The sequence below is a fragment of the Bradysia coprophila genome, unplaced genomic scaffold (assembly GCF_014529535.1).
Source record: "Bradysia coprophila strain Holo2 unplaced genomic scaffold, BU_Bcop_v1 contig_561, whole genome shotgun sequence".
NCBI classification, from domain to species: Eukaryota; Metazoa; Arthropoda; class Insecta; order Diptera; family Sciaridae; genus Bradysia; species Bradysia coprophila.
The window spans coordinates 550180-568304 of NW_023503807.1; the positions used below are offsets into that span (position 1 = coordinate 550180).

Consider the following 18125-nt stretch of genomic DNA (forward strand, 5'->3'; position numbering starts at 1 on the left):
GATTCTAGAAATAAGAATTAAATCTCAGGATTGCAAAATTATCGTAGCTTTGAAACGCACCACTCAAATGTTGGTTTCTTACGAGGCTATACGGTTCTCACAAACCAATCCCGACTATCAATTTATGGAATATGAATGCCCTAATATGGTCGAATACAATGTGTGTGAAGTCGTTTTGAAATGTTTGACCTCGATAAATGACATGATTGATAACAAAAAAAAATCGTTTTGTCTTCTGCAGTCGAATTTTAAGACTACTTCTGTCAGTCAAAAAACAACTAAAGAGATTCATCTGATAAAAAAATGGTTTTCTCTGGTGTTCCCATCACAAATAGTGCAAAAAATGTCTAGCCGCACATACGATCCAAATGGAAAATACAATCGATAAAACACGAAGAATTTGTTATTAGTCACATACGAAGTACAGTGGTCTAATAGATTAACTATCACATTCGTGGACGAATTCGAATCTGTATTACTTAGTTAAGGCCGAGGTAAAGGCAAACCTTTTGTGGTTGACCATAGTTGCTGAATCAGCTGAATCGAACTTTCATGCCACCGCACCTTGGAAGATACAACTTATTTGTCGGGTCGACTGGGCCAATGTGACTTTTAATCAGTCAGTCTATTGATTGCTATGAGCTGAGATGTATAACATGTTTGGCGAAGTAGTTGCTACATATAAATTTTGTGGCTTCGGTATTCGATTCCTATTAATCCCTGGATTTTGTAAATAAACCTTCGGTCGGTTGGGTCCAGGATTCCAAAACACATTACTTTTATGGACTGTGTACATCCTTCTTACGGGTCACTTTTTAGCCCCGTACGAAATACAAAGGGGCTTATAGGATTACGATGCCGTGTGTAATTGATGGAATTGGAAGCAGACGGTAAGGGCAAAGTGTTTGCCTATGTTCATAGATGACGAATCAGCAATAAAAATTTTGTCTGTCCGTCTGTCCGTCACGCCGATATCTTGAGTAAATCAAATCCGATTTCTGATTTTTTTTCCCTGAAAGATAGTCGAAATAGTGAGGCTAAGTTCGAAGATGGGCATATTCGGGTCGGCCCTTCGTGAGTTAGGGCCACCTAAGTGATTTAAGGTCTTTTGGTGATATTTATGGCAAAACAAACGATGGAAATGTAAATGACATAGCAAGTGATAGGTATTGTCAATACCAATCCAGGAAAAAAAAGTTTTTTAAAATCGGGTGAGTGGACCGTGAGTTAGGGCCTTAGAAGTGAAATCCTACTATGAGTATTTTACATAGAACTCGAGTAAATTTCATTCGTTTTTCGTAATTTTTGTTTGATTTGGAAGGTAATCAAAGGCCGAATAGAATGCTGTTGAAAAAAAAATAAATTTGGGTCCTTGGACTAAGGCCACTACTAGGGCCCTATGTGTATTTTACATAGAACTCGAGTAAATTTCATTCGTTTTTCGGAATTTTGGTTTCATTTGGAAGGTAATCAAAGGCCGAATAGAATGTAGTTGAAAAATTTTTTTAAATTTGGGTCCTCGGACTGAGGCCGAGATACTATGCCCTATGAGTATTTATACTCAAAAAAATTAAAATTTTAGGGCGATTTGAAATTTTTGCTTCATTTGAAAGGAACGTCGTACGGGGCTTCGTAATTGCGCTATGCGCAATTTTTAAGATGTACATAATAATTTTACTTTAACTACATTAACCGGCGCAATAGGCTTACGGTCAAAGTAGGGTGACAGACGCACTAGGGTCACGTACGCAGATATACGGGTTTGTACGGAGCTCAGTCGCAGCAAACGCTCCGACTGTTCTGATGGCTCGTTTTTATCATAAAAGAATAGTTAAAATCGAACATTTTTTTAACATTCGCAGAATAAAATAAAACTTTACCGAATGCATGTTTAAATAGAATGAACTCTTTAGAGAACAAGGATTTTTTCCGCAAATGTATTTCAAGAATGATTTCAACTCTATTTTATTCATACATTGCATCGAGAAATAGGGAGAGAGGGAGTAACAAAAAAAAAAGGAAAAGAATATCGACCGATAAAAATACTACTATCATGACTTCATTCTTCAGCTAAGCAAATTTGACAATAAATCCTTATGGACATTCAGTCAATGCAATTGAATTGACATAAATCCCATTTCAATTATAGATAAATCCCTATTCCTTTTCAGAAAATTGTTCTTGAGACGTTGTGTCTGATGTTGAAAAAGATTTTTCACAATTTGGTAAAAAAGAAAAACCATAATAATTGTCACCATAATAAGCATGATGAGGTTATAATAAGAAATTTTCGTCGTTAGTGCGGTGTTCATTATTGCATCTATAATATTGAGTCGTTCTGGAACAAATTATGAAGAAAATTGGGATTTACCAAAGTTTCCTTACTCTCAACTGTATAGATAATATGGATTCCATTCGGCTATGTACATTTCTCGTGACATTTTCTCTATCAATGCGTCGAATATTCACTCTGTGTCCCATCCGTATCATAAATTTATTTAATAAGGGAGAAAAACATTGAAAACTTTATGCACCAAACCGAACACAAATAATGGAGTACATCACGGAAAAACGGCAAGAAAATGCTTTTAGCCAAATTATTCTCGTTGCACAACGATCCAAAGTGGCCAATACATCAATTTGCGCTGGACATATGTTCCCCAATGTTTGGAGTGAAATTTTCCTGCATAGACGATATGAAGTCATGCTACATTATAGAAAATTATATTAAAGTTAAGCGTAATGGCATTATGTTGTTTGTTGTTAAATTGTTTTAGATTTTAATATAGTGCTGCTCTCGAATGGAATGCGGTGTATGTATAAAAGTATAAATGGTGTACACAACAACGTTAAATGGCTAAAGTTTAAGTTTAAAATACATAGCCGAAACCGAAAAAAAGAGGCAAAACACACGGCTTATTTATTGCACATTTAGGACGTTAATTAGTCAGGAATGAAAATATTTCTACCGGTTCCCGTATATTTGCATTTTTTTAAGTGGAAAAATTTAATCACACCGTGAGAGCCATTTTGATGGAACGAAAATAATGTTGAAAAATATAATTTTCTTATTTTCAATTTTAGAAAGTAATCCGAAAACTCAAAGCTAAGTTTTCCAGTTAATTTCATTAAATGCTAATTTCCCATGCTACAAATAAAAATTTTCCGACGAACAATTTATTTGCAATTAAAGAAAAAGCAATTAAGCTTAATTACATTTCAGAAGGTACGAACCATATTATACATACGAAATAATGTAGAAAATTTGTTGTAATTATTTACATACACGCTGGAAAATAATGCTGCCTCTCATTTTACAATATATTGTATATAGTGTTGTTGAGGATAATGTAGAAGTCATGGAAGTAACCTCTGCGTTCACTCAGATATTAAACTTTGGAGACGCGGTGGAAACATTTCGAGTTGTAATTTTGAATGCCTTTCGTTGTGATGAAGGAAGCAAATTTTTTTATTTTTCGAAGTATGGTTGTTATTGACTCAAATTCAACCAATGTTCTTATACATCCGCCTGCGACGATATGTTTTCAAGTATCATATAGTTAACCACCCACTCTAGCTTTAATTCACAGACAGCAAACATATCACAAGTAAGATTATCGAGCTATCAATTATTGATATATGGAATCTCTTGTAGTTCTTGACATACATTTTGCTATTATAATCTCACGTTAGTCATAGCGAACCTGCCTTTTTTGTAAAAATGTTAGGGCTCGAAACGTCACTTTACACTCTTTATTTCCTGATTTTTACGATTTTCCTCGTCCGCATACTAAATGGGTAACTGGAAAATTGGCTGAGTCAGTTAGATATACTCGAAGAATCGTAAGCCTCATATACCTATAATTTTGCATTGTACGTCTAAGCTGCATAAAGACCCACCTGACAGGATGAGACCCATATCGTACGACATTGACGCCCCGTGTGAAAGGATTGCTAAATGGTTGGTAAGTGAGTTCAACAAATTGACGACACCAAAGAGTTTTTCTGTCAAGAATGGCACAGAATTTGTCAGGAATGAGATTATGGCTTCATATGACGTCGAGTCTATTTACTCTAGTATTCCAGTTGAGAAGTCGATTATCCTCCTGAATAAGTGGCTGATGTCAAACAATGTAGCAGAACCATACGACAATATGTATATTGATCTCACTCGTTTGTGTATGGAACAGAATTTCTTCGTTTTCCGAGATGAAATATCATTTTACAGACGGGTGTCATCTGTTATCGACAACGACAGCAATAATAAACGACAAGCTCTGAATTATAAGGTCTTATACAGCAAAATTCATGTTCAAAACAAATGAAGTAAAAGATTTCTGAAATCAATCTCTGAAAATCTTTGATCAAATGAAGTAATAGATCAGATAGTAAAACTGTTAATATGCTTGCCGTCTGTGATAGGTTAAACAACGTTATGGTACTGCTATGGGAAATCCTCTTTCAAATTTTATTGCTGAAATATTTATGTCCGACTTCGAGATGAGAATTTCTAAAAATCCAAAGTTTCCAAGAATTTGGATAAGGTATATTGACGACATTTTAGTTATCATGAATAAAAGGAATGGCTCAATTCGTTGGAAGACACGATCAATTTTACAAACGAACAAGAAAGAAACGGCTCCATTCCGTTTCTCGATGTCTTAGTGATCAACAATGACTCCAATTTGGAATTCGACATCTACAGAAAGCTGACTTTCATCACCAGCGATTCATTCCATAATTGCAAACATAAAATGGCTGCCTTACATTCTATGGCATATCGTATGGTATCTATTCCGCCGAACGAAGAGAGGTATGAAGCTGAGACGAACTTATTCTTGAAATTGGATTGATTAATGGGCATCCTAATAGTACCGTTAATGATAATATTAAGCGGCGTGTGGCGTCGCTAAGCATATGATGGTGCAAAAGCATGTGACTGATATTGCTAACGTTTAGTTAGTTCAACCTGTGAATGGTAGGAATACTGTAGCCGTCGGAAAAACCGTCGGAATAAACCGGTGATGAACCCGAATGATGGTAGTGTCAACTCGGTTTTGTTCGATCTAATTTGATCATTGTTCTATTTCAATTGTTTTGATTTTTGTGTGACGTACTATAAGAGGAAGTCCAGTCTATTGGAACATGGAAGGCTTGTGTTTATTGACGATTTGGGCATTGTATTTTAGTCCGAATCATACTAGGCTTGATATCGCATGCGAAATGTACATTTTGATGTAAAATAAATTGTTAGAATCTAAAATTGTTGTGGTTTGATATGTTACATATGTTACATTATGTATACTCATCAAGATTTTTGATTTTTCGTTTATTTTTTGAATAAAAGAATCTTTCTTTCTTTTAAATCAATTTTCAGAAAGACAATTGCACGGGTCGTTACGGATGCATACAGTCGAAAACGAACTGACATAACATCCAACTCAAAAGATGAGCGTCAATGAAGCGATAAGAAAGACTAGATCTACAAAAAAAACGCATTAAATTTCTCTAGGAGATCAGAAAAAAACTGAGGTTTTCATTAAATTTGTAAACCCTCAGCGGATCATAGTTAATACTGATACCAACAATGACAAAGACAGTGACTAATATCGCTGCACCTGCTAAGTATAGATTCGAATTCAACTCACCACTAGTTGCAACTTGACGCATACGAATTCAATATGTGTGCAACATAACGAAACTAGATTCACCTGAAAGTAGGGATCCCACTGCTGACCGGTGGCGATTAGCTTGACAAACGAATAATGCGAGAACAAATCCCTCACGCTATTACATCAATTTCTAATAATGTCAGAGAAATTATACCAGATGCCGTTGCTGCCTGATATACATCTGGTCTGGTAGTATACAAAAATAAGAAAAACTGAAACTTTTTTCTCTTTAAATCGGCTAATACCTTCATCATCTTCGTCACACCATCATTATTGTAGAAAATAATCTAAACCAACCGACATCCAATATTTGATAATAACATAAAAAAATGATATAACAAGAAAGTAGCAAATTTACGTTCGAATGTAGTACAAAGTACAATCTACAAAACGTAAATTGATTTTCATGTCTCGCAAAAAAAAAAAATATCGTAGTATAAGCTTGGCAGTCCGAGCGACACAAAGCTATAATATACACACATTTTTCCCATCTATGTTGTATTGGTTTTTAAATGTATGTGCGAGGTGAAGGGTCTTTCACAGATTTAACAGTGACTGCATGAATGCTATATGTACGTAAAAGTCAATTTCCCCAACATTTTTCAATTATAGATTGTGCAGATAAGCTAAGGTCAAGCAATAAGTTTACAAAGGGTGAGAAAATTGGATATTGAATTGATTTTTCTTTTTCATGTTTAGTGGATGTGAATTTAAAAAAAAAAAGAAGAAAGCGAAATTTGTTGAGTTGATGTGAATTAATATTTTGTTTTTGCAGCATTGCCATGGAACATGACTGCAATTGAGCGTCATTTTGTGGAAAGTTTTCAGTTGCTTCCCGGATTTTGCTCAACATCAATATTCATGGGCGTTTTAGGTAGCCTTGACCCATTGACCATTTTTCCGACAGAGAGAAGTGTGTAGCTTAAATCGCTAGTTTTGAGACCCCAAAACCAATAGTCCTTCTGTGATTTTTTTTTTAATTCTTGCGGATACAACGGTCTAGAAAGGTGCACTAGCAATACTAGGAGCAACAGGTCAAGCAGATTATGTGTTCCTGACCCTCAGAACCTAATCTACATAAACTCAAAGACAAAAACGGATTCGCCGCCAGGTGACGCTAGCTGTCACAATTCAGTGTTTTTAAGAATACAATTTGCTGTATACACACGATGAAAGTGTATTGTGATACATGGATATTTAAAAATTACCGTACAGTGACAAGCCGTGAAAGTTTGGACGGAAGTCAAGGCAATCGCACCGAACCAAATACAGTGAACGACATCTCAAATGTCTCACTGTCATTTTTTTCAGAGAATGTCATTGTGAATTTGCAATGACACAATAAAATTCTCAGAAAAATTTGACAGTGAGACATTTGAGATGTCGTTCACTGTACGATGGCGGCAATTTGTAGACTCTCTATGCTCCCCAGAGGAGTAAGACGATAGTGAATCCTCTCTTTTAATTCGTCTATTCTCTCTTTAACTTCTTGCCAATACATTCTAATCATCTACATAGTAAAGAAAGTTTCGCTGAATGGAATTAGGAGATGTACATGTATATATCCGATTTTCACAATAATCTCCAAAAATAAAAATTGCGAAATCGTAGCGTCATAATGCGTAATCCACTTCTTCTTTCGTAAAATTGTACATGTTAACGGATTTTTGTCGTATACATCAAAAACAATTAGAAATTTTAAATTATTAAACATATGAAATGGATACGAAAACACATTAGTAAAATACGAAAGATCAAATATAGTTGCCATATTTTAGCAATAAATTTCATTGTCACAATTTATTTAACACATGGAGCAATCGGAATTGATCCTGTTGCACAAAGCGAAGCGGAAATTGGATTTGTGAAAATGCACAAGCGGAAAATTGAATCGAAATGGACAATGGACAGTACCAATTGTTTAGCAATGCAATTGCTTCTGTACACTCATTTACTATACAAATAACACAGTCATACATCAAGAAGGCCATTATATGTATATATATGGTGCTTCACGGGTGTACCACTTTACCATAAAAATTGTCGTAAAATACCATCGATTGCCGAAGACAATTAAAAGTTACTATAACAGAAAATCGTTGTTGCCGAAAACTATAACATTCAGAAAATTAAAAAACGAGTCGGATGTTTTTGAACGACAGGCTGGTAAATAAAAACCAAAAATAAGCAGCGACAATAAAAATTGTTCTAAGTACACCCCTGTGTGGTGCTTCGTGTGGATTTTTGGTTTTAGCGAATTCGGCGATGATTTGTGTAGTTAGTTAGTTAGACCATTTGAGTTCGACATTTACGTATACATTAGGTGGGTCGGAGACAAATTGATAAAGGATTATCTCATCGAAAACAACATGGTACTCGGTAATAATTATCTTAATTGAAATGTCGTTTGATTAGAGCGTCGAAACTGCCCGTGAAAATGGACTGTGGAAGTATTTCAGAAATTAGGTGAGCGATCACGTTAAAATGTTTGTTCGTTGAAAAGAATTCAACAAATAAACAAAATTGAGTAAAGTTGTATACGAAAACATCTCTGCGAACGAAACTCGTACGACAAAAGAAAGTTAAATTTGCCATCGTTTTCTTGTCCATATCTTTTCGCAATTCAATTTCTCGAGATCAGACTTGATAAAACAAATTCAAAACAAATCCCTTGACCAATTTCATATCATTCCATTTTAGAATTCAAGCCAAATAAGAAATTGAGTGCTTTTGGGATAAGTTATACATGTATGCATGTGTGTAGTGTATATCCACATCGCAGACACCATATATACAATTATACATACATTACATACCCATTGAAAAGCGGTATGAGGGAACGGGTAGAAATGAAATAAAGAAAGGCAGCATCCAGCACACAATAGTCGAGAAAATTGTATGACATGGCATAGTTGTTAGATAAAACAGAACTTTTCCATTAAAATGTAATGCATTTGCTTTAAACTTATTTATCAATCGAAACAAATAAGTATAATGGAATTGAATTGAAAAGTTTGCGTTTTTTTATATTCTGGTTATTTGTATGCCTCATGGATGGGGCTATATATGTTTGAGAGAATGAAACTTACTTGTACACTGCACATTTCCGGTTGATGATATAGTCAAACTTTTTGCACCGAATAAAATACTTTATTGAAAATGAAAGGTAATGCTGTAGTTAATTTGCATTTTATTCAGTTTTGTGATTTTACAAAGAATTTTCAGGACATTTAGGATTCATTTTCGTCTGTAATTTGAGGTTCGATTTGGATTAAATTGTGTGGAACTGATCGCATGAAAAAACGGATTGCTTGGTGTAACAAAATCAGAATTTGATCGCAGCGTAAATTTTCCTTTTAGAAAATGAATAAAATTAAAAACTTGGCAAACAATTCCTGCAATCCTGTGACCAGAGAAGTATTTTCCTTTAAACATTGTTTAAATAAAAATTAACTTTCTTTTTCCTGCTATCAAGTTCTAGTTTCTCTGCGATCAATTCCATTTTTCTGGGATCAGTTTAAATATGTGCCTAGGGTTATTGCTCTTTTGCTCTGTAAAATTTAATTTTTGATAAAGTTTGATTTGGAGTAAGTTTGGTTTACACTCGCGAAAAAATGATATCCAATTTGGGAGTTACTGTGATTTGTAAATAATCCCACAAAAACGTTAATCCGTTTTTTTTCAAGCGTTTTTTAACAAATAAAATTTGTAAAGCCAGTCCACAATTGATCAAAATGTTTGACCATAGAGGAATACAAACGTCCATGTAGCACTGAACTTCCGTACACAAGAGCTACACAATAACTTCAACAACACACAAAAATACATAAAATATCAAATTTCAGCAATTTGCTTATATTCCGATCGAACGAAAAGTGGAAGATATGTTAAGGTATAAGAAAGCTGGTCAACCAATTTAAAAGGATATAAATATAAATGGAATATTAAATTGAAATGGATTTCTTATTCGAAAACTCAATATCTTTTTATGCTCTGTGACAAGGGGAGGATCAATGAAGATTGTGTGAAGAGAAGAAGACGCGCACTCACAATCGAAATGGACTAAAAACTTCCTTTGACGATTGACTTGAGAGAAATACAGAGTGTTGATGTTTGATTGAGGGTAGTGTAATAACATTTTCCGTACACGTCTATATGTATTCCATTGACTCTTTACCCCCGGTTTATAGCGTTTTCGTTTACAGTACTTTTTTAAATGGTGGGGTTGGTCTAACGACAAATAGTATGAAATGTTACTCAAAATGCATCAATACTTTTGTATTTACTTTTTTCTCTGAAATAAATGGTTCTGGGTCTGGCTTTCAATGTTACATCGATAATAATATGGCGCAATCGACTGTCTTATTCATCGTTACTGACTTAGTAACACTCAAATACTAGTCTATACTGTTGAATTCCTTCCAGTCTGAATCAAAACAGATTGCATGTAAAATCCATTACGAAACTCGGGTTGAAAAGTTGAAAAGTCTCGTTTTCGTGTGTGTCTAAACCTCGGCTTCGCCTCGGATTAACAAAATTCGCACGAAAACTCTACTTTACAATTTTGTATCCCTTGTTATGTAAATAACTATTTCACGTTTGCAATAAGTGTTCAGTTGATAAATTTTGATTTTCTGTTGCGCTAAAGTTATTAACGAGCATTCACAATTTTCCCGACAAAACGTTAAACAAGTGAGTTAAGCTTTACGTTATCGAATTGCCAAAGTACTGTTGTTGATATAACAACCGCATTGCCTTTGGTATTATATTCTCATATATTTAAATTGATATATTACATTGTTCCCAGTGCTAGGATGCACAACATACCATTATGTGGATGGAGAGCCAGTGCAAATTAATCAAAGTTGTCGGTACTTTACGCCAGACTGACAATTTGGTTTTGTTATTTATGCGGAAATTATGGCTTTATTGGATTTTATGTGATGATATACCATTAACAAGCACTTTTCTAATTAACGTGATTTATGCATGAGATGCTTCTCCGTAAATTGGCCGATAGCCGGATTTAATCTAAATTCTTCTTTTATTTATAAACAATTACCTACACATGTGCATGTCACAGTCAAACTACTCAGTGCCGGTTATTACACACATGTTAATAATTTTCAGAGTAAGCTGCTCTGGGTAAAATCATACAATTTCATGAAAATTAAAACAAAACACGGACTACAATGACAAATCATAGGTTTTTTAAAAGACGGCGGATGGCGGCAATCCACGCCATTAGTCGTATAAATTTATACGTCATAGAGAGCTTTTTCTCCTTTGTTACGATCTGTCAGTTTTTCTATTTTGCGATTTAGTATGGAAATGAAAACTAAAATTGAGATATCTTTGCTGTTTTAAGTGGTTTTTCATATTTTTTTGGACCAAAATGTTTTAAAATGTGTTTGTGCCACCGAGAATTGAAATACGACGGATTTCAATATCGATAACTAGATTGAAATGTCCAAAATTACAACACCCGTTTTCATGGCTTATTACAACACTCAAACCAGTGTTGAAATGAAATTCGTATGAGTTATTACAGCATTCGTTTTAAAAAAATGCAAAGCAACGTGATCGATCAAATTCGAAGAGTGATTGTTTACAATGAAAATTCTGAATTTTTGAGCATTTGTCTATTTCAATTCTCGGTTGGCACAAAGCATGATGTGTTACACGTATTGTAACGAGATTTTTTCAGCACACGACCCAATTTTCCTTACTCGCTCCGCTCGTAAGGAAAACTTGGGTCTAGTGCTGAAAAAATCAACATTACAATACTTGTAACACAACATACTATTAGAATTGGCATTAACGGATTGTGTGAAAATATTTTTTTTCTTTTTTATTATTTTGTTACAGTGAACGACATCTCAAATGTCTCACTGTCAAATTTTTCTGAGAATTTTATTGTGTCATTGCAAATTCACAATGACATTCTCTGAAAAAAATGACAGTGAGACATTTGAGATGTCGTTCACTGTAGTGTTAATCGATTCCAAACACATTTTAAAAAATTTTGGTCCAAAAAAAATCTGAAAAACCACTTAAAACAGCAAAGATATCTCAATTTTAGTTTTCATTTCCATACTAAATCGCAAAATAGAAAAACTGACAGATCGTAACAAAGGAGAAAAAAGCTATCTCTGACGTATACATTTATACGACTAATGGCATGGATTGGTAACAAATATTTTAAATTAAAAATTACCTTCTTTGGGAATTGACCAGAGTCATCTGGATCATGAGCCAATGATCTTTGTAATGTTGCAGTACAGTAGTGTTAGTTGACATTTCTTATTGTTGAAGGGTACTTTGTGTGGCGTATAAGTTACCCGAGCACGTTATAACGCAAAGCACATAAACAATGTTGACAACGTTTTTTTAACATAATTGAATTTAAGTTCATAAGGAATGAAGAATTATCTGCGACTTGATGGCAAGATAGTTGTGGACTTGGATCAATTATAGATAATTTTAACTTAAACAACTTTTTAGGTACTTCATAAAAATTGAAAGGATTTTGTCGAGAATTTTTCTAATTTACAAAAATATTTTTTTTTGTCGTTTATTTTCTTTCGTGTTACGAAATATCAATATGATGCAAATTCATTGTTTAGGACAAACATCCACTGTATACGTTTAACATACGTGGTGAGGGTTTAACTTCCGTCCCACTCGTAAGTTATTCACATTCCACGTACATCATCACAATACGTAACACAGGAATATTCAAATGTGACAACCGAAATACGTAACTACGTTTTCAATATGTCTCACGTATGGAAAACAGTGCCCACGTATCATATACGTCAGTGAAGTATATTATTATAATTTTTTTGAAAGTGGTTTTGGCTTCTAGGGTCGAAGTCCATTCTAGGTATATCTAAAATATTCCAATAGAAAATGCGTCCGATTTCGGTAGGCTGTTTTTGAAAAGAATCCCTCACATGAAGAAAAATGTACGGAATTTCGTGCGGTCAACTCCACAAATATGGCATATTTTGGATACAGTGTTTTGACCACGATATAATTAATCAAATATTAACTTTTAAACACTTTCGATGTTAATATTATTGAACTATTTACTACCTCAAAACACTAAAACTTGGCCCATAAAAACCTTAATTTGTGCCACACCGATCTTACGCTTTTCTTAAGAAATGTACAATTTTGTACTGAGATGGTGCACTGGTTTCATTTTACAGTTATATCAAATAAGCTAAACATAATAGTCGCATTATTTTCGTGACAAAATTAATCTTTAGGCTCATTTTTGCTTGTAATTATTTTCCAAAACTGATAAATAATGTAGCTTGTCAGGTACTCCTGCACGGTCAGCTACTTACCTTATGTCAGCGCAAAATGATGAAAACAACTGAGAAAAGGAGCAAACAAAATCGAATAGAGTTAAAAATTTCGCGCCAAAATGAAATGGACTGTTATTGTCAATAGAAAAAATCAAACGCAGAAACATAACAGAGAGAACCGAGAGAACACTGCACATTTTGACAAGTTCTATGACCAGGTTCGTCGCTCTCAAAATAACAGTTTATACAATAATACAACTGCAATTAAACGATGAACACTATATTGTATGGGTTTCAATCTCAAACATTTGAAAAAACTTGAATCAATATTAGTTGATATTTAGAAGGATTGCGCAAGTATGCTTATATAGTTTATTAGAAATAATTAACGATGATTAGTGCGATTAGTACATTTTCTTGAGGGTTAATTGAAAATTTTCGAATAAGACAGGAGGACTAACGCAATTTTTCTCAATACTTATTGGTTCAACGAGGGAAGAAAAGTTGGAAATTGCTTTTCTATTTGTTTCACCCGAGAAAATGCAATTTCTAAATTTTTTTCTCGAATTAAATACAACGTTTTTCACAACAAAGGTTTCAGCGGAAGGGAAAAAGTGGTTTTTCTTTCAACAAAACGTGCTCCGTGTGAGAGCCGTGAGAGAGCATGCTGTCAAGTAAACAAAGCAAAAAAATGAATTTTGTCTCTCACACTGAGGACTTTTTTGTGGTGAGTGGAAATCAAGCCTTACATTGAGAAAGTTACTATTACAGTCCGAGAAATAAGAAATTACTTATTCAACTCGTTCGACATGCGATATCCACTTTATTACATACACATGTTGTTTTTTGTAAATATAGTAACGTGGATATCGAATGAACAACTGACTTCTTATTTTTATCAGACTGTAGCAATACAAATTAAAAGCTTAATTACTCTACCAAATAGAAAGCATTTGCGCAATCCGTCTATTATCGCCTTAGTATGCGCATAACATATATATACACACACGCTTAAAATTGAGAGCATTTTTAGTTGATCAATTATGTCAAATGTCACACATACACTCGCTTCATAATAGTTATACTCTACGAATAAATGTGTAAACGATGGTGAGGTGAATAGCTTCGTGTAAATACATAGCAACAAGATGAAAGATAGCAGAATGAGTGTTAAGCTGACTGTGCTGAGTTGCGGACGTTGTTTTTCTGTATTCATCTTATCTTTGAATCATGTCATCAGATTCAACAGTAAAGCCCTTAATTCCAAATTGGTTGGATAGTAAATTTTTAGAAGGAATCTTGAGGAATTACTACAAGAACGATGGAATTAAACTAATTCGTTTTGATGTGAGATCCACGGCCAGTAATGGTGAGAGTTTTATGAGTTCAATGTATCGAGCTAAAGTGGATTTTAAGTTGTCGTTGGAAGCCGCAGATGGTCAAGTAACTAATTGATTTTACCTGATCAGAAATAATTTTAAAATATTTTTTGCTAATCCAGGAATCTACACTACATTTAATCATAAAAGCAGCTATTGATGAACTGAAAGATGCGTTATCCAATTTCGATGTCTATGAAAAAGAAGTGGAATTCTACGATCAAATTGCTCCAAAAATTAATGCAAAATTGAAAGATTTGAACGAGCCCCAGCTGTTGCCCGAGTGTTACGGTGTTTGCAAAGAGAAGAAAATTATGGTGATTGAAGACTTAAGCGCTAAAGGATACACTACATTACATGGTCCGAACAAGTGTAACATTTCTGAAGCAAAGGCCATTTTAAAGAGAATAGCTGTGTTCAACGGAATTGGTGTTGTGTTGCGAGAAGATAAATCGGACATTTTTGCAAACTTCAAGAGCGGTTAGTTCCAATGAAATTCATTAAAAAATTTGAGAAATGTTTCAACCAAATCGTCGCAACAGGTCATTTGAGTCGGGATGTCCTCGTCTTCGTTGATATGTACAAGGGACTATTCGATGCTCTTCTGGACACCATTTCGTCTTGGCCAGAATTTTCCAGTTATCATGAAAAATTGAGCAGTTTCCGCAAAAATCTTCCTGAACGGTGGCATCAAGCGTTGGATTTGAATCCCAATCACCTTAACGCGTTAGTTCACAACGATTTATGGCCACCAAATATTATGATCAGAGGTGAAACTATATCTGTTGACGCTCCGTTCGAGAACATTACCTTTATTGATTTTCAAAACACATTATGGGGTTCACCTGCCGCTGATTTACACTTGTTCTTGAACATGTCTATGTGCGAATCATTGATGCCCGATCGATTTGATGAGCTGGTCGAATTTTATTATTCACAGCTGGTCAGCGTCTTACGAAAGCTGAACTGCAAATGTATCATTCCCACTTGGACTGAATTTCATTCACAATATTTCGACCGGAAGTTTTTGGGTACCTTAAAATATCTGCCGCTCGAATTTTAGTTGAAAATTTATTTTTAACATTTATCTTCAGCTTTTATCGCGTCGTGCTTGGAACAATCAGTAACTATTGATAACAATGGCGATGTGGAATATAATGATCTTATCGTAAATGACGAAAGAAGCATGAAAATTAAACGTAAACTGTATCAGAAGCCTAAAGTGCAGGTTCTTTTAAGGAAAATGATTCCATACTACGTCCAAATTGGTACTTTTGATTGAACAGCAGCCAACCGTAATTTTAATAGATTGTGATCAAAACCGGATAGTATTTGAATGTTTTATATGAAAATGATAATATGGAAATTTCAATAAAAAAAATTTCAGATGGTCTGGCTTTTGATTCATTTAGATCCGGGAAAGGTCCATTAAATTTGAATCGAATTGTACCACCAGTTTTGTCAAAGTTGTCAGTGCTTCTATAATGACAATGGCTTTAAACAGTAAATGTGGCGGTTCGGTCAGTGTTTGCAAATATTTTTTCAGTCAAAATAAACTACTCGTAATGTAACACCTCATCTGATGGGAAATTGAAATTCAGCTCATGGTTCCAAAAAATGCACGATCATTTCTCAATTGAAAAAAGAAGGCAGCGGAGTAGGGATGGGAGGCGTTCAAAATTATCGATAATATCAATCGAAAGAAATTATCGATAATCGATTAATCATATCGTTATCGATAATTTAATAATTATCGATAATTATCAAAATATCGAAATTCGATAATTATCAAAATATCGATATTTTGATATTTATCTGAAAATTCATGATAATATACCGATATATCGGAATATATCGATAAATATCGGATTTTCGGACCGAAATATCTTTATATCGAATTATCGATATCTTGATAATTATCAAAATATCAATAATTATCGATTATCGATATTTTTTTTGATAATTTTCGATAAAAAAGTCGATAATTATCGATTATCGATAATTGATAATTATCGATAATCATTTTCATTATCGCCCATGCCTACAGCGGAGAAGTCACGTGCGTCGGTATCTTACTTTTCATGTTCACTTCTTTCGACGACTCCCCAGGATTTTTCATTTACTCGTACTCGTTTGTGTCAGTGCACCAGCTTAAAAACAGCTGAATAAAATTCATGCCACCGACGTCGACTGTAAATAAGGTTTTCATGTGTTGGGGCACAGCTCTGCTACTAGCATGAACACTGAATTGACAAGTGTCAAATTTGGAGGCTTTAGTGATACGAGCTACCGCTTAGGATTGTTTGTATTGTATGTTTTAAGTCATACAACGAAAGCAAGTCATTTATTTGTATAACAGAAACGCAGTGCCCACTGTGATTTTATCAGCCTCCGAATGTTTTCTATGTTCGTGCTAGTAGCAGTGCTGTGGTTGGGGGTTTTGCAGAAATTTTTTCGGGTTTTCGGCCCCTTACATGAAAAATATTTCACACCATAAGTCCACTGAAAATTCTAAATGAAACCCACAACAATCAAATCAAAGGCTATTGGTCAACTCGCTATTGTCAACATGTACGAATGCGTTAAAATTTATTTTTTAATTCATCGGTTCATCCTTCGATACATCGAAAATTCAAATTCTGAAGCGCACTTACTGCGTCAATCTCTCTTATACATTTATACACTGTAAGTCTGGGTCTTATGTCAGAAAATACCCTAAAATGCTAGTCCAAATGGTTGTATGAAAAACCAATTACTAATTTTTTTCTTTAATCGACGCAGAATTCATTTCCTGAGGTTAGGTTCGAAGATGGGCTATGTGGGATTAAGGATCTGGAAATTATTCCCGAAAAACAGCATTTTACACTGTTGGAAATTCAATCAATCGAAAAAGATCACAGTCCTGTGGTTTGGTACGTAGAACGCTTGCTTCATAAGCAAGAGGTCCACGGTTCAAATCTCGTTGGACGCATAAAACAAAAATTTTATTTCCAAATTCTCATTAATATCTTCATGCACTCTTCATGCATAAAAATATTCCGACACCTTTCGGTGAAAGTCCGAAGCAATACAACATCTAAAAAATAAAATTATACAACTTATACGAGTGGGAAGTTTGTGGCCAGAGCGGAGCGATATTTAATTTATGATTTATGCCTAATTTCCTCTTACTCCCTTTACGCTCCGTTTGGCTAAACCACGCCTCTTTTTTATTGTTTAAAACGTAAACGGGGTGCAAACGGAGCGTAAACGGCGTAAGACGAAATCAAGCATTATTGTTGATTAAAAATCTTGCCGGAAATTTTCAAGAAAATTGAGAACACAAAAAGTACTTTTCCAAAGAATTTGGACTCAAGCGAAGGTTTTCATATCTGTTATTTGTGATGTTTCGGAAGTTTACCAACGGAAAATAAAATGAAATTGATTAGAAATATATTAATAAAATTGTCAGTCAAGGGATCTGACTCGCCCAAAAGGTGTGGCCTAGTTATTAATTAATTAATTAATTAATTACGTAATATGTCGTGGACGGTTTATTTTAGGCAATTTCGCGAGTTTATATTAAAGAACGAACAACTTTTCATGATGAGAGCTGTGAAAAACTGTGAAATTTATCGTCAAGGTATGCTTTTCCTTTACATAAATTTTTTTCTTGTAAGTTTATAAAAATTTAAAAAAAATTCACTTCTAGGCTCCAAATTAGAGCCAGTTCATAAAACCTCAATAATCACGGCAGCCTATCTATAAATTGTATTCAA

The 18125-nt window shown here is 34.3% G+C and overlaps 1 protein-coding gene and 1 long non-coding RNA gene across 2 annotated transcripts; one reads left to right on the forward strand and one right to left on the reverse strand.

Annotated features, from left to right (window-relative positions):
• Nucleotides 1–934: 934 nt before the first annotated feature.
• Nucleotides 935–17450, reverse strand: LOC119083183. The gene is made up of 3 exons (XR_005088812.1): nucleotides 17266–17450; nucleotides 13006–13007; nucleotides 935–948 (listed from the first exon to the last, which is right to left on the reverse strand). It is a non-coding gene; the product is annotated as an uncharacterized LOC119083183 (long non-coding RNA).
• Nucleotides 14138–15754, forward strand: LOC119083172. Its single transcript, XM_037192832.1, has 4 exons — nucleotides 14138–14431; nucleotides 14490–14847; nucleotides 14910–15398; nucleotides 15462–15754. Exons 1-4 carry the CDS (start codon nucleotides 14219–14221, stop codon nucleotides 15647–15649), a joined length of 1248 nt encoding a protein of 415 aa, XP_037048727.1. The 5' UTR covers nucleotides 14138–14218; the 3' UTR covers nucleotides 15650–15754.
• Nucleotides 17451–18125: the final 675 nt, after the last annotated feature.